At 40.9% G+C, this 25,556-nt stretch overlaps 2 protein-coding genes across 2 annotated transcripts in view; one reads left to right on the forward strand and one right to left on the reverse strand.

The window, feature by feature from the left end:
• Positions 1-8,873, forward strand: part of LOC139410862 (solute carrier family 15 member 4-like) — a 48,659-nt gene extending 39,786 nt beyond the window's left edge. The window contains exon 9 of the mRNA XM_071156462.1: positions 6,181-8,873. Coding sequence (XP_071012563.1) covers positions 6,181-6,347 — 167 coding nt within the window. The 3' untranslated portion in view covers positions 6,348-8,873. The remainder of the gene's footprint in view (positions 1-6,180) is intronic.
• Positions 8,874-18,668: 9,795 nt separating this feature from the next.
• Positions 18,669-25,556, reverse strand: part of LOC139410863 (transmembrane protein 132C-like) — a 212,956-nt gene continuing 206,068 nt past the window's right edge. Inside the window, exons 7-9 of the mRNA XM_071156463.1 lie at positions 25,178-25,451; positions 22,066-22,257; positions 18,669-20,544 (exon numbers count right to left, since the gene is read on the reverse strand). Of these exons, the coding sequence (XP_071012564.1) occupies positions 19,357-20,544; positions 22,066-22,257; positions 25,178-25,451 (1,654 nt within the window). The 3' untranslated portion in view covers positions 18,669-19,356. The remainder of the gene's footprint in view (positions 20,545-22,065; positions 22,258-25,177; positions 25,452-25,556) is intronic.

Genomic DNA, 25,556 nt, shown 5'->3' on the forward strand with positions numbered 1-25,556 from the left:
TAAATAAACATTGCCATTTTGAAAGAGTATTTTTATCATTTTATTAATGAAAGCATAAAGATGCCATTATTAGTTACGTTGTTTTAGTTTGAACCTGCAGACTGGCACTGAGAACAGAATAGCGGCAACGTTTCCCTAGTCGGCGCCATTATTAGTGCAATAACCCATAAAGTTTTGCCAGTATGGCGGGGTGGGGGTCCACCCCTTCCCCCTTCCTCCTCCTCCCTTCCCCATGGGATAGGTCGGTCTTCTATGCACAGCTCTGTGCGGTCCACATTTTCTTTCTGAGGTCTTGGATGATTTCTTTTGATTTTCCCATGATGTCAGGCAAAGAGGCAATGAGTTTAAAGGTAGGCCTTGAAATACATCCACAGGTACACCTCCAATTGACTCAAATGATGTCAATTAGCCTATCAGAAGCTTCTAAAGCCATGGCATAATTTTCCTAGCTGTTTAAAGGCACAGTCAACTTCTGACCCACTGGAATTGGGAATCAGTGAATTATAAGTGAAATAATCTGTCTGTAAACAATTGTTGGAAAAATTACTTGTCATGCGCAAAGTAGATGTCCTAACCGACTTGCCAAAACTATAATTTGTGGAGTGGTTGAAAAACGAGTTTAAATGACTCCAACCTAAGTGTATGTATACTTCCGAATTCAACTGTACATGTACTGTACATGTAAATACTACAGCAAAATGTCTCCCTATGAAAGGAAAAAAATCGGAGTTTTTTTTTTATGCTGTAAATGCCATCTGATCAACTCCCAATAACTTTAAATTTAACAATGAATCTAACAGCAGAAGCCTGTTTCCTTTAATGGTGTCAAAGTTCTGCATAGTGATTTCTCTATAGATAAGCTAATAATGGTATTGATAGATACAATTATCAATGTATTTACAATTACCGATACTCATGATTGCTCTACTGAATCTTTTTCGTCTAGTCAAGCCAGAAGTTTTGCAGCAGAATATGTTCAGGCACAGTTGAAAACATAACCTGCATTGATTCCCTTCACTAAATTCATTTTGTACCAGATAATGGTATTGAATGCCTTGAAGTGTGAAACTGTTGGAACATTTGCATTGAGAGCTTAAATGTATTGATCATTTTCAAAAACCTTAAATTGATATTGACGTGCTCCATCTCTGCACAACATGACATGCTCAAATACAGTACAACAGCCCAGCCATACAGTGGCATGGTTATTGCCACACACACTGTAAAAAAGACCCTTCAGCTATGACTGATGACCATCTCAGGGGTCTGTGGTGTTGTTATTATTATTATTGCATAATGAACTCATCGTGGTGGCTAGAATCCTATTCGGAGGCAAACGGACACGTAAGTTCCCTTCAGCGTCCCAACTCTGGGTAGCGCTGCGTTCCTCCTACATATCGATTGAGTTGCACTTTTCCCACCCCTACTCAGCATTTGGCTGTTTTAAATACTTGTAAAATATTCATGTGGTTTGTTAATGGTTTATACATGTTTTTTCTTTTGCTGCCGTAATTACCACACTTTTGAAAGTGCTTAGCAGCCAAGTGGGCTCTGGGGGGCAGGCAGACTAATGAAATTCGGTAAGTACCATTACAAAAAATGTAAAATTTGCGCAATTTTTCAAACACACCCCATAAACATGTTTTTCGCTAATCAGTCGTCCCCTGATATTCCCCCGGAGCCAGTTATATGACTTATTCTCCAGTGATGTTTATTGAATCTATAAAATACTACACAATTAAGGTCAATGAATGGGGTGCTCTTTCACCTCAACATGGATTTATTCTGCTGCAAGGATATGCATATTCTTGGTACCATTTGAAAGGAAACACTTTGAAGTTTGTGGAAAGGTGAATTGAATGTAGGAGAATATAACACAATAGGTCTGGTAGAAGAAAATAGAAAGAAAAAAACAACCAGTCTTTTTCTACCACCATCTTTGAAATGCAAGAGAAATAATTCCGATAGTGTCCACAAGATGGGAGCAGTGTATGTGCAAAGTTTCAGATGGATAACTTGAAGAATGACTGACCGACAAGATTTTTAGTGTGAAGTACCCAGAGACATTTGGGCAAATCGTGAAGGAGACATTCACATTCATATTACATTTTTCTGCAAGAATATCGTCAAATCTGTACACTTCGACTTTTGATTTAACTTTCCAAGTATTAGTAGCCATATTATATGTTCAACATTTGCAAAACAACCAGTTTTCATAACCTCATAACTCTGAATATCCTTACATTTTTTGTCCAAAATGAAAAGGTATGCTGTCGTGCAAGGTTAGCACCTACATTTTACCACATATACATGAACTCCGGATACTCCCGTAAAGCCCAGCTCATTGGCTATCTAGCTAGCTTTGTTTGACCCTGATTTGACAACGATACAGCCGTTCAAGTGATGACGTGCCATGAAGGCGGCGCTCTCTGACCAAATATGGTGTCCTACAGGATGTATTACACCCCTAGGGAAGTCTTGTCACCTTCTAGGATCTCTGAGGAATAGATAGGAACGTGATTTGACTCGTTCAAACAGGGTTTAGGGACAGATTCCTTTCTTTGCAAATTGAACGAGTGGTAATACAAAATCGATCGTGTGTGCTATATGAACCTTTTTTTAGGATATGAAAAAGGATTTTATCTAACAAAAATACACGTCATGTTATCTCTAGGACCCTTTGGATGATAAATCAAAGCAAGATTTCAGAATGTAAGTACACATTTAACCTTCAGAGGTGAATTTTCAAACCTATCGTGTTGAAGAAGTGGTTTGTTGTTAGGAGCTCTCAAACAATAGCATGGCATTTTTTCTCAGTAATAGCTACTGTAAATTGGACAGTGCAGTTATATTAACAAGAATTTAAGCTTTCAGCCGATATAAGACGCTTATATGTACCGACGTGTTGTTTCTCTAAAATCTGCGATCTTGACAACGCGCTGAATGATTTACAACTGTCCCATTGACGGAACGCCGATCCTTAAGTTAAGGTCAATGAATGGGGTGTTCTTTCCCCTCAACATGTATTTATTCAGCTGCAGTTCTGCCTTGGCCTCTGCTCTCCCAGTCCCCTTAACTTCTCTAGGGTAGGGGGCAGCATTTGGAATTTTGGATGAAAAGCGTGCCCAAATTAAACGGCCTTCTACTCAGGCCCAGAAGATAGGATATGCATATAATTAGATTTGGATAGAAAACACTCTAAAGTTTCCAAAACTGTTAAAATAATGTATGTGGGTATAACAGAACTGATTTGGCAGGCAAAAACCAGAGAAAAATCCATTCAGTAAGTAGGATTTATTTTTGTTGTTGTAGTTTTCTATTCAACGCCATTACAGTATCCATTGACTTAGGACTCAAATTGCAGTTCCTATGCCTTCCAGTAGATGTCAACAGTCTTTACAAATTGTATCAGGCTTGTATTCTGAAAAATGAGGGAGTAAGAGCAGTCTGATTGAGTGGACCCTGCCGTGTCAGAGGTTTTTCATGCGCACGACCGAGAGAGTGCCTTTCTTGTTTACCTTTTAACGTCGTTATTGTCCTGTTTAAATGTTATCTATTATTTAGGCTAAAAACAACCTATAAACATCGTTTGACATGTTTCTATGAACTTTACGGATACAATTTGGATTTTGTGTCTGCTTGTTGTGACTGCGTTTGAGCCTGTGGATTACTGAAGAAAACGCGCAAACAAAACTTTGTTTTCGTATATAAAGAGCGACTTTATCGAACAAAAGGAACATTTATTGAATAAATGAATGTCTTCTGAGTGCAACCATATGAAGATCATCAAAGGTAAGTGATTACTTTTATCTCTATTTCTGACTTGTGTAACTCTTCTACTTGGCTGGTTACTGTTTGTAATGATTTGTCTGCTGGGCTATGTTCTCAAATAATCGTAAGGTATGCTTTCGCCGTAAAGCATTTTTGAAATCTGACACTGTGGTTGGATTCACAAGAAGTTAATCTTTAAACCTATGTAAAATAGTTATCTTTTCTGAATTTGTATAATGAGTATTTCTGTATTTGAATTTGGCGCTCCGCAATCTCACTTGGTTTTGGCCAGGTGGGACGCTAGCGTCCCACATACCCTAGAGACGTTAAAGCCATCAACCATGTTTAATTAAAGCTGTGCTTTCAGACTCTGAGTGTCAGCTATCGATTTGAAATACAAGCCGCAGACTCTCTGCCAGTATACCCATACCCCCTGTGCTAGCCTTCTGTGCGCACTGTTTTATTCCCTATGAATTATTCAACGTTGCGTCAGAATCTATTCTTTGGTGTTTTACTTACATTTTAAACATGTCCCAGCTTGAGTGAGGTGGGGAGCATCAACGAACAAGGCCTGAATGTTAGATGAAATGTTTTCAATTAGTGAAATTACATTCACATAGATGGGCAGCGCTGTTCAATCATATGTCATTTCTAACTACACGGTTTAAGGTCCAATGCAGCCGCTTTTATCTCTATCAAATCATTTCTGCATAACAATTAAGTACCTTACTGTGATTTGTTTTCAGTAAAGATGGTCAAAAAGAAACAAATAGCTTCTTAGCCAGGAGAAATTTCTCATGCAAGAATTTTACTAGGACTGTCTGGGAGTCGTCTGAGGTGGAGAGTGGAAAACTGAAAATGTGCAGTTATTGGCAGAGGTTTGGAACAGCCGTCAAATGAATAGCTGTGATTTGCATTAGAAGTGCTTCTGGCTGAACAGCAAGGCCAGTAAACCAGACTGCCAGGGGTGGAAAGCTTCTCTAATGCCAACAAAATTGTCAGACAATGTTCTGTTTTTAAGTTTCAAAATGGAGGATTTACTGCAGCTGTCGGCTTTTCCCTTCATGTCAAACTATAGCGGGGGAAAAACAAGATTTTGTTTAGAAATCCCCTCCAGTGTTTGTTTGAATAGGGACAACTAATTAGCAGTGCCAACATTCAGAAGTAAAGACTGCAATAGCTGGGTGCAAATATAAACCTCGGGAAGAGGCTTCTTAGTAATGATCCACTGCTGAAACTGGAGCCTGGTGATATTTAACTGAGAAAGAAGGGTGCCAATTTATCTTATTAAGACCGATGGGTAATATTGTCTTAGACAATTTGAATTCTATACTACTACAGATACAAGATGGTGATATGGTTTGCATAGGGTTGCTGACCAGTCGGTTTGTACTGAAAATAGTCAAATTTTCTATGACATGCTGTGCCAGTGTCTCCAATACACACACACACACACACAGCTTCTATTTCAATCCCACTAAGCCAGAGTGAAGGTCAAACAAGGAAGTGAGCATCATTGTGATTTTAGCTTTTTATTGTATGTGTTCCTCTAAGGAAACAGTCCTTCAATAATAGTGTTGAGACTCCCTGCCTCGCCTTACAGCTGAGGGTCCAGACTGTTCTGTTATTTCTCAAGCTTAAATCCCAGATCCTCAATAATACCCTCCATATGATCATTGAAGTGTGGTGTCAAACTGCGTCAAACATCTCATAAGTAAATAAGACCAGACGAAAGCAGCTTCCCTTTGCACTTTGACAGAGCTGTTTCTTCTCATGCACAAGCCACTTCATTTATCTGGAAAGAGCGAGCTAAACATGGAAACAGAACTACTTTTGTTGCCATGTGACATTGCCAGGTTATGCCCATGCAGATGTAGGGTCTTAATTTTATAACTTTTGTTGCTGTGGTGTATTTGAGTTTTACAAATGCTTCTAAAGTTTGTAATTTCAACTAACAAATTTGACTTGATTTGCCCTAACCAAAAATGTATCAACCCCTACAAAAATGGCCATTCCATTATAATCCACACAATAATACATTTTTCCTGTTACTGCAGGATTATTTTCCTGCTGTAGCAAACAGGCTCAAATTAAGATCCTACATCTGTATGCCTGAATAAACAGTATGTATCCCTTTAATGTGGAACACTGCTTTGTGATGTTGCGGTCATGCTCCCATCCATCTGACTCTTTCTCCCTCTCTGCAGGTTGCATCAACCACTGCTGTTTTTCATGTTTTGCTCTATCAATACCCCTTATTGTGACTCACGATTTTATGACATCTGCATCATACCCTCTTCTCTTTCCATCTCTTCCTCTCTGCAGGTTCTTATGGTGTCTGTTTCTGAGAATTTGCACTGATTTCTGTCATAATGCCCTGTGCCCCCCCCCACCCCCCCCTCTCTCTAGGTAACATCAATGACTCCCAGCTCAACTACTACTTCTTCCTGCTAGCGGGGATCCAGGGCCTCACCCTGCTGGTCTTCCTCATCGTGTCGGTCAAGTACGACAAACAGAAGAGTAGTAGAGCAGGAAGTCAGAGGCAGGGTATCACTTCGTCTTGGTCCCATGACTGACCCCTATCCATCTGACCTCACCCTACCTGCCTTAGTTTGTAGTAGTTAGTGCCAGAACACCTGCCTGATTTGGTACTGGACTCCCTAAAAACATGACACTTCAATACAGCTATGACCGGAAGTTACTTTTCGAAGCAGGTTAAGAGAGCATTCTATCCAACTCTAACCCTTTTCCTAACCTTAACCTAATTCTCCTAACCTGCTATGTTAATTCTCCTAACCCGTTGTTTTTAGGGAATCTTGATTTGGTACCGGATAGAGTTTGTTCTTTTTACTTAATGGGTTTGTAAGACTATTACATGTTCAAAGCAAAAAAATATTTTTACCGTACACTCGCACATCCCTCACATGAGATCAAGTTCATCTTAATGTATATATTACTTGTACAGTACCTTATTTAAAACGTCATTACTGTGTTTGATCAGAGTTCCCTTGAATATGAATGGTGTAATGTTCAATAATTTAAACCAATTATTTAATGTAAACTGATCAAATTAATTCCAAATAGCTCACTCCTATTGTCAGATAAGTAAGCATTACATGACTGTGGCCTTTTCACTGGTGCCATAGATCAATGAACAATTTAAAACAAGGCACACCATTTTGAGAAACTTTGGGGCTTCATCAACTGACTGATCAGGTTGGTACTCTTGTTTGTTTTCTTTGATCATTTGCACTAGAGGAATTGTGCCATATTCACACTGTATTGGACATTATTCAATTGTGATTTAGAGGCTTGGTGTTTGCTATATTACTTGTATAAACTTGTTTCTGATTGGCATGTATAGCTTAAATATAGCTTCTTTTTTTTTTTTTGCTAACCATTATTTTCACTTACTGTATGCGTTTTCAATATGGAGCTATGTTTTCAGTCTTTCATTTTGATGTCATACTGTTGCTTATACACTGAGTGTACAAAACATTAGGAACACCTTCCAAATATTGAGTTGCACCCCCTTTTGCCCTCAGAACAGCCTCAATTCTGAACTCTACAAGGTGTCAAGTGTGCCACATGTTGACTCCAATACTTCCCACAGTTGTCAAGTTGGCTGGATGTCCTTTGGGAGGTGGACCATTCTTGACACACAGGGGACTGTATCAAACACAAACCAGTGCACCTGGCACCTACTACCATACCCCGTTCAAAGGCAATTGTGTCTTGCCCATTCACCCTCTGAATGGCTCACATACACATTCCATGTTTCAATTGTTTCTAGGCTTAAAAATCATTCTTTAACGTGTTTCCTCCCCTTCATCTACACCTGATTTTGAAGTGGATTTAACAAGTGACATCAAAAAGGGATCCTGGTCAGTCTGTCATGGAAAAAGCGGGCGTTCCACATTTTTTGTACACTGTGTATACATACACTTTGTCTTTTAGCCGTTGATCTAGAGTTACTTAAATATCAAATGTATTTCTTTAATTAAACGTGCCTGCTAAATCCATGAATAACGTTTAGACTACTACTTTTTGACTATGCAATGATTTAATCAAACTTTAATATGATTATTAAAAAAAATAATGACAAATGTATATATTGCCAGTTGGTTCAACTTGAAAACCATTTAGGTATATTTACCATCATCATTTACTCAGAATAATCATCCCTAGCCAGCAATGTCACAATGTCGTGTTATTCTGTGATTGCTGCAGCAGAAAACAACGTGAATTGTATCGTGAAAGTAAATGTTTTCATTAAGTTGACATTAGTTCAGACTGAACCACAATTTTAGAGTTACTGGTTTCTTTATGCACTTGGGGTGACGGTTAAGATGAAAATGTTAATTTGCAGTATTAGTCTGACTGTTGACAATGTCTAGCCTCAGATTTGGATGTGTTAATGAATGTCTGTAGTCGCCACATGGTGTCCTTATGGACGTCTACATACTGTAGCTTTTGGGGGTTGTGACTAATGTGTACTTATCATATGGTAGACAATGTTCAGAGCACTCCATGTAGTTGGTATATTTCACCCCAGTCAAAGCTCTTTAATCGTTGACTCTGGCACTACAAAACTATGTATGTTCTGTTAAATAGCAAGATCCACAATGTGTTTTTTTTTCCTTTACCCGACAAGTGATTAGGAGCGATCTGCAGGTTTGCTTTACCTACAGTAGACCTGAGTGCAAAACGTTCAAGCTGAAAGTAAGGTATTTTACAAACCAAATTCTACTCATGGGTCAAGGGAAGTAGAATAATTGAATTATTAAAGAATACCAATACAATTGTTTAGAAGAGTTAGTAAACTGTCTTTGAGATCTCATGAAGTACAGTTGTTTACAGATTCTCAGGTTGGTGGCTTGAATTGACCTTTTTAGCTAACACATTGAAACCATTTACTAACACATTATTTTGGCTGTTTTATTATAGTGTTTGTTGGATGAATGGTGGTTATTTTTTGTGTCAACTTAACAGCTTTTGAAGAAACATTTTCTGAAAATGTATTATGTTTTAATTATGCTGGAGCATTGGTATTTAGAATGTTTTTTGTGGGGTTATTTTTGCTAATAAAATATTAAAATCGGTCTTTTCTACATTTGATTCTCTAAAGGAAACACTTTGTTTGAGATTGCTTATCCTTTAGGACTTGTAATGATTGACGTCTATTTTAAAGATTGGTAAATAACAAACCATAAGCATTTTAGTCATATTGATGCTGTATGTTTTACAACTGTATGTTAACTGTTATGGTAGCATGAGCATTAGCATATATTTGCCATAGTCAGGGTTATATTATTTATCGATTACGGTAAGCCTCTTCCAGTCCTTTGTTACCCTGTTATTCCTCTTGGACATGGGAGACACCCACTGGCAGGTTGGCATAGAGTAGTTTGCATAACACAGAGCTCTTATTGTGACTCATGGGTGAAATTTAGCATTTCCAGTGAGGCGAATGCATGTTTCATCAGACTGGGATTGAAATTGGCACGTCCCCACAAATCATGTGTTAATGCTTAGGCCTTACAGCCGAGGCAACAACTCCGGGCTGTTTCCTGTATAGTAAATTAGATGGAGTCTGGTGGTTGGATTCAGACCACACAAGCGTGTCAGAACAGACAGCTTGATGTTTGAACTTAACACAATGCCTCCAGGTTATAGCTGTGTGGCCGCTTCTTTCTCACAAGATTACTTTTTGGCAGATATGAGTGGTTATGGAGGAAGTCTTGAAGGGCAATAACATTGAAAAATACTGAATAATTGAGATATTGCTTTTGAGGTTCTGGGTTTAGGTCAGATTTATAGACCAGGCTTTACAAAGCAGTGGAGTTGGCGTGCTGTAAGCTATTTATGAGTCAATTGTTTCTGTGTATTTCTATTCATTATCTAGACCAGGTATTCCCAAACTGGGGTACACGCAATGCCGTCCAGGGGTACGCCAAATAAAAATGTGAATCAAATTTAACAAAAAACATTTACATATTTGTTTTCTTCACATTTTCAAACAACGGGGCTATACATTTGGGTGATTTAAAAAAAAAAAAATGTAATATATTTTTTAAATTTCTCACCTGAGTAGCCTCGTTTCACTACCAAAAATAAAATTAAACCATCTATTGTTCAGCGAAATAACAACTCAATGTCAAATACAGGTAGCCTAGTCAAATAATTAACATTCCATCACATTAACCGTTATTCTCTTGCAGGAATTCCACAAACGGTCCGTATGTAGCCAAGCGTAGCTACTGCTCGTGTTGGTATTTGTACTGATGAGGCAAAAGCCATGACAGGGAGACATAGTGGAGTGGTAACGCACATGCAAGCAGTTGCTCCTGATGCCACTTGGGTACACTGCAGCATCCACTGAGAGGCTCTTGCTGCAAGGCCCCTGAACTCATGTATTTTCTGCACTATGCAATTATATGGGCAGTGACCATGTAACACTTTTACAACATACAGAAGTGCACTGGTTATCAAGGTTGAAAAGTATTGACATGTTTTTTTTAATTGAGAGACTAGCTTAAAGTTATCTTTACTGACCATAATTTTCATTTGACTGACCGCTTGCATGATGAATCTAGGATTACAGGGACTGTGCAACTATATTCAATGTGCAGGAAAAAATTGAGGCTATGATTAAGAAGTTGGAGCTCTTCTCTGTCTGCATTAACAAGGACAACACACAGGTCTTCCATCATTGTATGATTTTTTTGTCAAATGTGATATAGTGAAGCACCTGATAAATGCTGATAAAAAAAAATTCTATTGACCTAATGGACACATGCTCAAACTTGCACACACTTTTGATAGACTTAAAGTAGCAATCTTGTCACGGATCCCTCCAGAACTTTCATTACGCACACCTGTCCCATATTCCCACAGATTAGTATTTGTATTAAGTGTGTCCTTTGGTTTCCATTGGGCTGTCCATTATTGTTACAATGTCCGTTGGTGTGTGTGAGTACCTGTGCTGTGTGTTTTGTCTTTCGTGCCATTGTGGTTTGCTCAGATGATTACGGGTCTCGTCCCATGTGTTAATCATTGTTAATAATTTTGTTTGGGTTTCAACTTTGTGTTTTGGGTTTCAACCCTGTGTTTTGTTACGTGTTTGTTTGGTTTTTGTCCCCATGCCCTTACACGGCACACCATAATGGGTGTAATAAAAACCCATATTACGCATTCCTGCACCTGTCTCCCAAATAATTTATGCCAGTGTGACATATCTGTTTTTGCTACATCTACTTTTGTACTTGTAAATTGTACACTGCTCAAAAAAATTAAGGGAACACTAAAATAACACATCCTAGATCTGAATGAATGAAATATTCTTATTCTTAGTAAATACTTTTTTTCTTTACATAGTTGAATGTGCTGACAACAAAATCACACAAATTATTAATGGAAATCAAATTTACCAAGCCATGGTCTGGATTTGGAGTCACACAAAATGAAAGTGGAAAACCACACTACAGGCTGATCCAACGGTCCTTAAAACAAGTCAAAATGAGGCTCAGTAGTGTGTGTAGCCTGTATGACCTCCCTACAATGCCTGGGCATTTGTGGCCTGCTGGAGGTCATTTTGCAGGGCTCTGGCAGTGCTTCTCCTGCTCCTCCTTGCACAAAGGCGGAGGTAGCGGTCCTGCTGCTGGGTTGTTGCCCTCCTACGGCCTCCTCCACGTCTCCTGATGTACTGGCCTGTCTCCTGGTAGTGCCTCCATGCTCTGGACACTACGCTGACAGACACAGCAAACCTTAATCAATCTCGCATTGATGTGCCATCCTGGATGAGCTGCACTACCTGAGCCACTTGTGTGGGTTGTAGACTCCGTCTCATGCTACCACTAGAGTGAAAGCACCGCCAGCATTCAAAAGTGACCAAAACATCAGCCAGGAAGCATAGGAACTGAGAAGTGGTCTGTGGTCCCCACCTGCAGAACCACTCCTTTATTGGGGGTGTCTTGCTAAATGCCTATAATTTCCACCTGATGTCTATTCTATTTGCACAACAGCATGTGAAATGTATTGTCAATCAGTGTTGCTTCCTAGGTGGACAGTTTGATTTCACAGAAGTGTGATTGACTTGGAGTTACATTGTGTTGTTTAAGTGTTCCCTTTATTTTTTTGAGCAGTGTATATACAGTACCAGTCAAAAGGTGGGATACACCTACTCATTCAAGGGTTTTTATTTTTTACTATTTTCTACATTGTGAAATAATAGTGAAAACATGAACTATGAAATAACACATGTAGTAACCAATAAATCTAAATATATTTTATACTTGAGATTCTTCAAAGTAGCCACCCTTTGCCTTTATGACAGATTTGCACACTCTTGGCATTCTCTCAACCAGCTTCACAAGGAATGCTTTTCCAATAATCTTGAAGGAGTTCTCACATATGCTGAGCACTTGTTGGCTGCTTTTCCTTCACTCTGCGGTCCAACTCATCCCAAACCATCTCATTTGGGTTGAGGTCGGGTGATTGTGGAGGCCAGGTCATCTGATGCAGCACTCCATCATTCTTTTTGTTCAAAAAGCCCTTACACAGCCTGGAGGTGTGTTTTGGGTCATTTGTCCTGTTGAAAAACAAATTATAGTCCCACTAAGTGCAAACCAGATGGGATGGTGTACAGCTGCAGAATGCTGTGGTAGCCATGCTGGTTAAGTGTGTCTTGAATTATAAATAAATCAGACAGCTACACCAGCAAAGCACCCCCACACCATTATACCAGCGGTTGGAACTAAAACCCTCAAATGTGGACTCATCAGACCAAAGGACAGATTTCCACCGGTCTAACGTCCATTGCTTGTGTTTCTTGGCCCAAACAAGTCTCTTCTTATTATTGGTGTCCTTTTAGTAGTGGTTACTTTTCAGAAACTTGACCATGAAGGTCTGATTCATGCAGTCTCTTCTGAACAGTTGATGTTGAGATGTCTGCTACTTGAACACTGTGAGATGCAATCTGAGGTGCAGTTGATTGCCGATTTCCGAGGCTGGTAACGCTAATGGACTCATCCTCTGACACAGATGTAACTCTGGGTCTTCCTTTCCTGTGGCAGTCCTCATGAGAACCAGTTTTGTCATAGCGCTGGATGGGTTTAGCGACTGCACTTGAAGAAACTTTCAAAGTTCTTGACATTTTCCACATTGACTGACCTTCATTTCTTAAAGTAAAGATGGACTGTTGTTTCCCTTTGCTTATTTGAGCTGTTCTTTCTATAATATGGACTTGGTCTTTTACCAAATAGGGTTATCTTCTGTATACCACCCCTACCTTGTCACAACACAACTGATTGGCTCAAATGCATTAAGAAGGAAAGAAATCACACAAATTGACATTTAACAAGGCCCACCTGTTAATTTAAATACATTCCAAGTGACTACCTCATGAAGCTGGTTGAGAGAATGCCAAGTGTGTACAAAGCTGTCATCAAGGAAAGGCTGGCTATTTTGATGAATCTCAAATATAAAATATATTTTGATTTGTTTAACACTATTTGGTTACAGCATGATTACATGTGTGTTATTTCATAGTTTTAATGTATGCACTATTGTTCTACAATGTAGAAAATGGTCAAAATTAAGAAAAACTCTTGAATGAGTAGGTGTGTCCAAACCTTTGGACACACCTACTCATTCAAGATTCTGTGTTTTACCTGAGCATGACCCCAAAACTAAGGAATTATTAGCCAGCCCTACTCTGTTGTTTATGAATTCCAGTCATTTATTGGAATGAGTGGAATTCTGATAGACTTTGGTTTTTAATGTAAAGATATAACCTAATCATTATATTATCTGTAGGAGAAAGCGATGGGTTAGAAGAAGCCTACATAACCAACCCATAAAGTCAAATGTAACATCCATTTATGGCCAGCTATGATTTATCCTGCAACAGATGTCGTTCAATTGGTAATATATATATATATATTCTTGCCTTCTTCTAATGCCTCTTAAAGGGTGAGTAATCTAAAAAATAACAGAATGTGATCTCATTACTGAGTTTGGGTAATCCAAAAGTTACGTTACTGATTACAATTTTGGACAGGTAACTAGTAACTAACGGATTACATTTAGAAAGTAACCTACCCAACCCTGTTATCAAACACCCTCACTAACGATAATTGAGTCTTGCAGTTGTAATTATTGAGTAAGATGGTATTATCTCACATTTTCTCACATGTTGTTCATTGAGATAGGCTATTGGGACCATTAAAACCTTTTAATTGCTTGAGACTTAAAGGCTGAGTTTACACAGGCATTCTAATTCGGATCTTTTTTCCACTAATTGGTCTTTTGACCAATCACATCAGATATTTTTCAGAGCTGATCTAATTGGTCAAAATAATGATACACTAGTCATTTAGTGTTTATACCAATGATTTATATACATCATTGGTTTATACGCTGAGTGTAACGAACATTGAGTTGCACCCCATTTTGCCCTGCGAACAGCCTCAAATTCATTGGGGCATGGACTCTACAAGGTGTCGGAATTGTTCCACAGGGATGCTGGCCCATGCTGATTCCAATGCTTCCCACAGTTATGTCACGTTGGCTGGATACTACCATACCCCGTTCTTAAGGCACTTAAGTATTTTGTCTTGCCCATTCACCCTCTAAATGGCACACATACAATCCATGTCTCAAGGCTTAAAAATCCTTCTTTAACCTGTTGTTGTTACTATACACGTATCTGTTGTTCAGTACCACAGCATGTTTTGTCACTGTCAGTGCCGGTTTCCATAGCACCGGGGTGTGTGGCAGGGGAGCGTTAAGGTATGCCACATTAGTTTGGCCAGGCATGTGAACAGAAAACCAGAAAAACATATTTTCAGGTATGTTGTATGTACCAGGATGTATTGCTAAGATTTGTCATTATCTGCCAGGGTTGTTTGTGTAGGCATACAGCCAGTGTCCCATCAAAATATAAAAATCTTCCTCAGCCTTGACTAAGCTTGCTGCTATCATCAGCGGTATATCGCTTTGGCCTTGTGACCTTCACTTGTTTTCAAACAGGTTTAAAATGTCCCACCAGGTCTTGGAGTGGTACATTTTCCAACCAGCCTCACTATATGTCATGGTTGGGTGCACCCCTCATCTTACAGCTGGAGGCTTTTTGCCAGCCAATCTTTCATTGCCGTTGGGTGTTTGAGTCATCACTGCTATTTTCTGTAGTGGATCCGGGGGGTGGGGAGTGGGGGGAATGTTGTTGTTTGTCATCCCACTGAGGTGCACAGGTCAGGCGGGAGACTTTGTTTACAAGGCACAGCTACTTGGCTCAGGCACCAGGGTTGTGTTTTTTTAACAATGCTGTCTGCAGTTCCCCAGGGCTCCATCTGTAAAATAAAATATGGTTAGACTGGAACGGCAAGCTGAACTTGGCAGCTGCTCTTTCTTTCATTTAACCTTTATTTTAACAGGGAGTCAATGCTCAGACCAAGGTCTCTTTTTTTCAGATGAGCCCTGTTTAGCACAACAATACATATCAAAATACAACATACACATTAAACTGCACATCCAGATAGACATTAAAATACACGTTATTATACACAACAATACATGAAAAGAAAAACACAATCATAAACAGACACATTCTTCAGTAAAAATATTCCCTAACAGCTGTTAAAAGCAGATCTACCCAACTCGTGGAGATCACAGGAGGTTGGTGGCACCTTAATTGGGGAGAACAGGCTCGTGGTATTGATTGGAGTGGAATCAGTGGAATGGTATCAAATACATCAAACACATGGTTTCCAGGTGTTTGATGGCATTCCGTTTTCTCTGTTTCCGCATTATTATGAGCTGTTCTCCCCTGAGCAGACTCCTGTGGTGAAAATTAAAGAGATCTCCAGAGTTAGCCAACCTTGAGACCAGATCTTGTATCTCCTATGTCAACAGGTTAACAATGAAGTAAGGTATGGCAGAAGTTTATGCAGGAGGGCTTTCGAAACGTAGAGTGCAATGCATTGATCTACCTTTGTGGAGAGGGAGCACATGGGCCTCCTTCCAAAGGAGGGGGGGATAGCATCCGAGATAATCGTCAGATAAAAAATGTCAATAGCTAGGTTTCTGTCCATTTGGGGACATATTTTCATGTGAATATTCTAAAATCTGCATTTTCCCATCAGATGTGTGTTTCCATCAAATGTAATTGTTGATAAAAGCTGTGCGTGATGACGTAGTGCACATAAAAATAATGTACCTTGTGCGGTTAAATTCCCATGTACCAAATAAAACATCACTTTTTCAACTCTTGTTTTCTCACATGAATGTGTGTGATATATAGCGAGTGTGCCGACTGTTATTGACAGGTGCGCTCTAGCCAACAGCGCACAGGGCGCAGATACAGTATGGTATCTGTGCAGTTGGCTAGAGCGCATGTATAGCCTACATGATGAGATTGTTTTTATTTGCCAAGCGTCGATGATAATTTCAACAGAATAAGACCCTTGATATTTATTAGAAAGAAGAATCATGCGTCCCCTTGCACTTTCACCATCCTATGAAGTTCATAACTTATATTTTTTCTTAAACTAGCATAATAAACTGCATGCTTTCCTGACGAGCAGTAGTTGGAGGATCACACAACCTCGCGTGACTCCAAGTTTACTTCGATATGACGGTTATTATCATTTTACCAACATAAAAATATCCCCCCTTTTCTAGCGTGTTTAGTTTTGTCGACATTTGGAAAGTTTGATGAAAAATCTTCTGTTTCCATCAGGCCTGTCATGACAGTTTGTATCCGACATGCACTTTACTCACATGAAAAGGTTGGATGGAAACCTGGTTATTGACTCCACAATCGGGAGCAGAAATCTGCATCAAGAAAGGATCAAGCAAATCACCCCCAGTGGATTTTTTTTTTTACATCTTAAGGAAGGCATCTAGCCATCACAAGTAGAAAATTCATCAAGATTTGCTATAAATTGACTGATCTTCCAATGATCCAACTGGAGGGTGGGAGAGGGAAGAGCAGTCGACTGATTGAACAGGGTTAATTAAACCACAATTTCTTTCAAATAAAAAACCTGCAGAGATGAAATGCTGATTAAAAGCATCACTTATCTTATTTTTCTCAGTAATGATGCCAGAGTCTGACACAACTTGCTTAGGCAGGGAAGGAGAGGAATTTCCACACTCAGTGCATTTATTGTTTTCCAAAATTTAGAAGGATCACCAGCAGTCTGAGAACTCTACCTCAATGATGTGTGTGCTAGTATAGAGCACTGAATGTCTTTTTTACAAAAAAACTAAAACAATAAGCTATATAAGTCAATCATTGAATTTCGAGAGAGTAAGCACAGAGAGTGCACATCACTAGCATGGGGAGAAAAGAACAGCTCATAATTTACTGTGAGTGTACTGCTGATCTCATGATCAATTAAATTAAGTCTATCCAAGTGGAGTCCTATGTGAGGTTTATTTCTGTTTGCCTGTACCAAGCAAGCATGTATTATATCTTTAATTTCATGTAGGTATACCTATTTCCAAACACAGAGACTCAGGAGGGGAAAAATGAGGGGACTTGTAATACCATGTGCTGCTGCTTTGTCTCTACGTAAAAAGGCCAAAGCAACCACTGGGCAAAGAAACAGAGTGATAGTGCACAGCGTTCACAGTCCCAGCGCACTGCACTGCACACAGCCCCCACATCAATCCCCCTTCACTCCACTGATAGAGCCACAGTACAGGTCAAATCACACGGGGGAAGAAAAAGAGCAGAGGAAAAATAAATAATCATTCATCAGGACAGGGGAGAAGCAGAGACAAAGAAGCAGAGGAGACAGAGGGAAAGACAGAACGAGGAATAGAGAAACAGATATAGAAGGGAGGTTTTCATTCACCATAAAGCCTAAGATCAATAGAGGAACCGCAAGAGCAGCAGGGAATCATGTAGACAAGCTACTTGAACTAAATGAATAAAGGAATGAGGAGGGTCCCTATCAGTGCACAGGAGCTTTCAGGAGAGCACTATTCAACGGGCCTCGTAGACAACAGCTAGTTTAACTCAGCAGTGGAAAGGATATTGCTGTAATTTGCTGGCTCAGCTGTTTACTTTAGAGGAGTGTTTGCTCACTGTCTGTCTGTCCGTCCGCCCGTCTGTCTGGTGTCTACTCCCTAGCAGTAGATATTGTAACAAACGTTACATTGATTATTGATATTATGGCTGTGCTGGTTAGCTAAATGACTCATATTTGAAGTAACTCCAGCGGAAATGTTTTCCCCATCCTCTTTCCCGTGTACAGTAGAAGGCTTGGCCTATTTATTAGGGTTGATAATGGAAATGTTTCATTTCAAAAGAAATCATATTCCACTTTGTCCTCACCGAGCATTTCTGCAGGCTCAGAGACGGGTTCATTTGACCATAATTGGCATTTAAATGTGAGGGGTTGTAGAGGAAATGTCACATTGACATGTAGTACAATCAGTATTCATGAGGTAGGCGTCATGTTATTTTAGAGAATCACTCTAATAGTTGCTGGTAGAATAATTGGTGACATCTTCATCCTTTATCCAAATCTAGCTGTTGTGCTACCAAGCTTAATGGATTGGTCTAATGTACAGTTGAGTTAAGTATGTTTGGCTAAATTCTGAGAATAGAAGAGCAGCAAATTACTTACAGTTGCCTAATGGGTAAATAGTTTTCTTCACCAAGGAAATGTAGCCTTTGTGAAATGATTCCATTACTGGTAATTACTGTAGTCAATTACAACTCCTACACCATATTAACTATACTGTGTGGCTTATATGAAGACATAACTTGGAAAAGCACTCATCTCCAGTCATTGAAGATAGTGGGCAGCAAAGAGAAGTTAGTGTGGGCTTGTTTTAATGTATTTCCATGTGGTTGGTGGATAGAAATGGACACGCATACTCTACATTGTTGAATATTCTTTAAATGATAGATATGAAAATACAATATACAGAGCAACAATACAATGGCTTGTAGGAGGACTGTTCAGTATATACATAGCCGTTTCTCTGTGTCTTCTGGTAAAGATGAGGATGAACCTAAAATTTGTGCCTTTATTTCAAACCACATGCAGGATGTTCTGAATACTAACTCTGGTCTATTCTGGGAGGCCAGCCACTTATAAAGAAATGAATAAATAAAAAACGACATGGAATAGGAAATCAATATTCAAAATGCTACAAAACTTCCAAAATCTTTCTATGAGTACTTTATATACATCTTAAATATTTATTCATGTTACATTCTTAAATCTACATATCATCTGCGTAACATTTCATAGATTTGTCAATAATGCAGAGCTAGTCTGGGAACATGATTTAAGTCTACCTACAAAATAACCATAATGAAATAATGATAAAAAGGTAGGAAGATATTAAGAGAGAAACAAATTATAAAAAAATAAACAGACATCCTAATTTCTTTCAAGTTAATGATTTGCCATTATTCCTGTGTGGTATCATTACTATTTTGTCCCCTTAAATACATTTTCCAGATTTCAACCTCCTCTGGGTTTAGCATTAGGTGCTGTCCAGGCCAACTTCACTGTGAAAGGCATAAGGGTGAGTTCGCTATAAGTGCACTGAGCACACAGACTACGCCACCTCTTTTAAAGCACTGTCATTCAACCTCTCCATGTAGTTCCAGGGCTCCTTGGAGTCCCCTAGCTCTACGTCTTGACACACCCACTTAATGTCCTGGCTGTGGCCCATGCTCAGTGTGCTGACAGTGGGGCAACCATTGTCCGGCAGGATGGTGGTGAACGTGGTGAACTTCACACGCTTCCTCTTTGTGGTCGGCGAGTCTCCTTTGCTGTCCTTGGCTGTGCAGCCCCCCGTGTCTGCTGCCCGGTGCACCTGGCCCTGCACGTTCTTATGGACAGAAGCCCCGTTGAGCAGGTGGCTACCCTCTTCCAACCCTGCGGTGCAGTCCACCATGGAGGTGAGCTCGTCCTGCTGGGGGGACAGACTAACTTGACTCTCCAGCAGCTCCGCCTCGTTCCCCAGCCACACCCAGTCATGGGCGTGGTTCATGCTCTCCTGGCCCTCGATGGACAGCTCCTTGTGGCGGTACTTGAGGGTGTAGGAGATGCAGTTGATGAGGAAGACCAGGATGGCCAGGCAGAAGACCCCCAGCAGGGCGTACATACCAATCTCCAGGTCAGTGAGGCCCCGGGCTGTCTGGATCAGATCATCGTCCATGTTGCGGCTGCGAGGGAGGTCCACATGAGCAGGGAATTCAGAGAAGTCTGGCATGTTCTGGACCTGGTTCCCATCGTCTGACAGCTTGTCTCCATTGGGCCTCCTGACGATGGTACTCGTGGTGGTGGTGACCCTCCTCATGACCCCGTTGTCCATGTCAGAGATGGAGCTGCCGTAGTAGTGGCCGTCCAGACCAGTCCTGTCCTGGGAGGGGGACTGCTGTCTGCGGTCGCTGGCCCTGTTCTCAAGCTCCTCTCCCTCTGGACCGTAGTCACTGCCCCTGGAGGTGCCGCTGTCGCTCTGGCCAAACTTCACCCTGACATTGCAGTTCCCTGCAGCCAGCACGCTGCGGCGTTTGAACTTCTGGCAGAGCTCACAGACAGTCATCTCCACCCTGACCAGCAGGCCCTGGCCCTCTGACTCGGTTACGATCACAGGCCACTTCCAGGAGGGGTCCTGCTGCACCGTCACCACCTCCTCATCCAGAGACGTGGCCGTCAGGACAAAGTAGTCTGGGTTGTACATGTCCAGAGGAGCCATGGAGCCGTCACTGAACTGCAGCCACGCGCTGATCAGGGCCTCCTGGACAAACACACACATACACACAGTGAGTAGGTAACACACACAGAACCAAACACAGACATGACTACTTACAATGAACAAGAGCAAAAAAAAGAGCAAATAAAAACAAATATTTTTCTAATGCAACACTGACAGTGACCTCACACAGGTCACATTATCACATGTTGAAGAGCTACAGCAATCTCAACCTAAGTAGAGAATAATGAAGGCTTCAGAAATACCAATTTAAAATTAATTTACAATTTCTGCATTCAGTTATTTCATTAGGCAAGCTAATTGTATACAGCACCTTGTAGAGTAATTGTTAGGCAGGGTAGCCTAGTGGTTAGAGTGTTGGACGTAACTGAAAGGTTGCAAGATCAAATCCCTGAGCTGATAAGGTAAAAAAATCTGTTGTTCTGCCCCTGAACAAGGCAGTCAACCCACTGTTCCTAGGCTGTCATTGAAAATAAGAATTTGTTTTTAACTGACAAGCCTAGTTAAATAAAGGTTAAAAAAATAAATAATAATAATTCCATGAGGAACAAGAAAGCAAAGTTGCCTGACTCAACACTTCAACAGGACAAGGTTCAAAAGATCAGAACGTAAAGAAACAACAAGATGTACTATTTTTGGTACTACTTTTAGAGATGTAGGCCTACGCCTACATGTAGGCCATTGGGAGTCATACAGACTCATATACTATAATAGTAGGAATGGGGAGGGTAGAGGATAGCTAACTAAGGCCCACTGTTTCGCTAACTCAGCTGCTGTGCTCTGAGAGCCCACAGAATAAAAGATAGGGAAAAGAGCAGTCACATTAAAGACAGTTCATGCAAATGGGGATTTGACACATACAAGCATCTTGGCAACAGGACAAATCCCTGGGAGCAGGGGTGGAGATCCCTTCAGTAGTCGGCCATTGCTCTCTAATTACAGATCCGCTAGGGAATTACTGGCCGCTTATCTCCGCACGGACATCCTCCCTACAGAGATTGGACTGATAAAACTAGCCTGTCCTCCATTCTATCCCTCACTAGAAAGAGAAAGGGATGAGAGGAAAAGAAAGATAGAGGGTGTGTTGGGCGAGCTGATGGACAGATCAAAGAGGTCACGAGAGAAGGAGAATAAGGGAGAAAGGGAGGCGAAAGACGATAGGACAGCTAGAGCAGTGTTGCTTTTACACGCTCTGAGATTAAGCCTCCCTTTCTGTTAGATGCCTAAGGAAACACATTCTGTCACGCTGCCTTTCAAGAGTTGGAATTAAGAGGGTTAGGAATGCAGTGGAACAAATAAATACACACAACCAACCATGCACGCACGCACACACACGCACAGTTTGCAGTACTTACTAAATGTTTACATTAAAGGACTGCAATTGTGTAACATGGGATGATAACAGTCATGGCTCACATTAAATAAGCTACAGTAATTAACATTGTCACTGTTGCATCACCGTGGTAAAATCCCCCCTCTTACTCAAAGGGACTGCTAACTGAGTAGGACAGTAGTTTCTGAAGATATACAGAATGTTGAACAGACCTGTTTGGGGCTCTGCAGCACTTCCTGTGTGGTTGCCGTGGCGAGGATGGCCCGGTTGCTTCCTGGGCTGAGCTGCAGGGACAGAGCCAGGCCGGTGACCAGCTGCACCCCCAGTTCTGTGATGGTCACTTTGTCATCTACCACCGTCACAGTCTTCTCTGCCAGAATGGAGTCAGACAGGGGGGACAGCACCTGGGCCAGTACACACAAGAGAGAGAGAGAGACCATTGGAATCCAGATTATGGGCGGGACATGAAAAGTATTCTCTTTGAAAGAAACAAGTTACTTGTGAGGACAAATTATTTACCCAAACATCATCAAACCTGAACTCTTTTGATATACAGGGGATGTGAGGTGAGCTGGTCTTTCAACACATTTCATTAGATACAGTTCATTCAGAAAGTATTCAGACCCCTTCCCTTTTTCCACATTTTGTCCCGTTACAGCCTTATTCTAAAAAAATAAATAAATAAAATCTACACACAATACCCCATAATGACAAAGCGAAAACAGGTTTTTAGAACTTTTTGCAAATGTATTAAATATAAAAAACAGATACCTTATTTACATATGTATTCAGACCCTTTCCTATGATACATGAAATTGAGCTCCAGTGCATCCTGTTTCCATTGATCATCCTTGATAACTTTCAAGAACTTGTTTATAGTCCACCTGTGGTAAATTCAATTGATTGGACATGATTTGGAAAGGCACACACCTGTCTATGTAAGGTCCCACTGTTGACAGTGCATGTCAGAGCAACAACCAAGACATGAGGTTGAAGGACTTGTTCGTAGTGCTCAGAGACAGGATTGTGTCGAGGCACAGATCTGGGGAAGGGTACCAAAAAATGTCTGCAGCATTGAAGGTCCCCAAGAACACAGTGGCCTTTATCATTGTTAAATGGAAGAAGTTTGGAACCACCAAGATTCTTTCTAGAGCTGGCCACTTGACCAAACTGAGCAATCTGGGGAGAAGCTCCTTTGTCATGGAGGTGACCATGAACACGATGGTCACTCTGTCAGAGCTCCAGAGTTCCTCTGTGGAGATGGGAGAACCTTCCAGAAGGACAACCATCTCTGCAGCACTCCACCAATCAGGCCTTTGTGGTAGAGTGGCCAGACGGAAGCCACTCCTCAGTAAAAGGCTCATGACAGCCTGCTTGGAGTTTGCCAAAAGGCACCTAAAGGAAAAATTCTCTGGTCAAATTCTCTTGTCTGATGAAACCAAGATTGAACTCTTCGGCCTGAATGCCAAGCGTCACGTCTGGAGGAAACTAGCACCATTCCTACGGTGAAGCATGTTGGTGGCAGCATCATGCTTTGGGATGTTTTTCAGCGTCAGGGACTGGGAGACTACTCAGGATCGAGGGAAAGATAAACAGAGCAAAGTACAGAGAGATCCTTGATGAAAACCTGCTCCAGAGCGCTCAGGACCACAGACTGGGGGTGAAGGTTCACCATCTAATAGGACAACAACCCTACGCACACAGCCAAAACAATGCAGGTGTGGCTTCGGGACAAGTCTCTAAATGTCCTTGAGTGGTCCAGCCAGGACTTGATCGAACATCTCTGGAGAGACCTGAAGATAGCGGTGCAGCAATGCTCTCCATCCAACCAGACAGAGCTTGAGAGGAAATGCAGAAACTCCTCAAATACAAGTGTGCCAAGCTTGTAGCGTCATACCCAACAAGACTCAAGGCTGTAATCGCTGCCAAAGGTGCTTCAACAAAGTACTGAGTAAAGGGTCTAAATACTTATGTAAATGTGATATTTCAGTTTTTTGTATTTTATACATTTGCAACCATTTCTAAAAACCTGCTTTTGCTTTGTCATTATGGATTATTGTGTGAGATAGATGAGTGTTTTTTTATTTTTAGAATAAGGCTGTAACATAACAAAATGTGGAAAAAGTCAAGGGGTCTGAACACTTTCTGAATGCACTGTATATAAAAGGCTGGTATACTCCTGAGTATAATGCCACACACTCATTCATATTCATGTGCTCACGGCTGAGTGGACATCAAACATCACCTTCACTGTGTTGTCACGCAACCACATTACCTTGTTTAGGTAGGGAGCCTGTTATTACATTATTTTAGGATGCTCTGTAAATCCTGCAGTGATTCTCAGCTCTGACCTTGATGCCTTCCAACATTATGCTGGCTTCCAATTACAATGATGAGTATATATATTTAGTTATTTGTCAGTAATTGGGATGACGTGAACAAGCCCTTCCAGTATTCACTGCCAGGTGTTTGTTCATAAAACGTTCATCAAATGTTGGTGTGGACAGAAAACCACCATCATTCACACGGAGGTAGGCAAGGACCAATCAAGTGCTAATTTCAGCTGTTAATGGAATTTTCCTGGTAATCTAATTAGTGCAAATCTAATTTCATTAATGTCATTTTGAAAATAAATGAGATCTTTCACAGAAACCCATTACCAGCTCTCTGTGAGGTAGTCGGTGTGACAGACAAACAGAACGTTTTTCACAGTTTTGTCTCATCTCGTGCTGTTTTCCACTGTTGGGCTGGAGGGTGTTTTCCTCTGTGCCCAGCCTAACGGGAGGCGGGAGCCAGGGGACGGGTATGGATGAGTGTGGAGATGAGGGCACGTCTGCCTGCAGACAGATGGATGAGTCCACACTGTCAGACTGCTGATCAGTCTCACACAGACATCATTAACGGACTGCTGTTTATCCAGTTAGCCAGCGGAGGCTGACAAATGAAGGGGCCCTGCTAGTGAGAGATGACCTCCTTTCTTTCTGCAACAGAGTGAGGCCCCATTTACTGTCACCACAGACTAAAGCTGGGGACATGGGACCATTGATAACAACCTGCCTGGCTGACTGTACAGTGATAAGGAAAATGTTGGTGAAACAGAAATATAGATATTATCTCCTCCCATCACATTGTTATAACTGACTTAAGATGACTGTTATAAGGTATTTGTCAGCCCTATTATTAAAACAGAGGGATGTTTTACGGTTATATTTTCAAATTCCTTCCATCCTCCCTCATTCCTAACTCACTTGCTCTGTTAATTTTTGCTCTGCCATTAAATGGAAACTGCTGATTATAACACACATGCACAGATATACAGCGTACCTGGATGGTGGTCATCCCCATGTCCAGTCCCACCAGTATACGTCTGTCCTGAAGCTTAGCTATCTGTGGGTTCTCCACCTTCAGGAAGTCCCACACCAGCCCAGTGATGTCCACCTGCCAATCACTGCCTAGCATGAAGGCAGGCTGACCACGTGGGTTGGTAGATTCAGCCACAAAGTGTGTCAAAACTCGAACCATGGCATTCTGGTATTGTAATGTGCAGCTCCTCACTCTCCGGTCTTCATCATCCTCATCATCACTGTCCCGCGCAGACCTGCCATCACAAACAGAGGCAGTCTTTTAACATGAAAGCCTAAACTAACCCCAACGCTGGACATGTCTAAGATGAACATACTAAGTGTAACATGAACATCTAACA

The sequence above is a fragment of the Oncorhynchus clarkii genome, chromosome 6 (assembly GCF_045791955.1).
Source record: "Oncorhynchus clarkii lewisi isolate Uvic-CL-2024 chromosome 6, UVic_Ocla_1.0, whole genome shotgun sequence".
NCBI classification, from domain to species: Eukaryota; Metazoa; Chordata; class Actinopteri; order Salmoniformes; family Salmonidae; genus Oncorhynchus; species Oncorhynchus clarkii.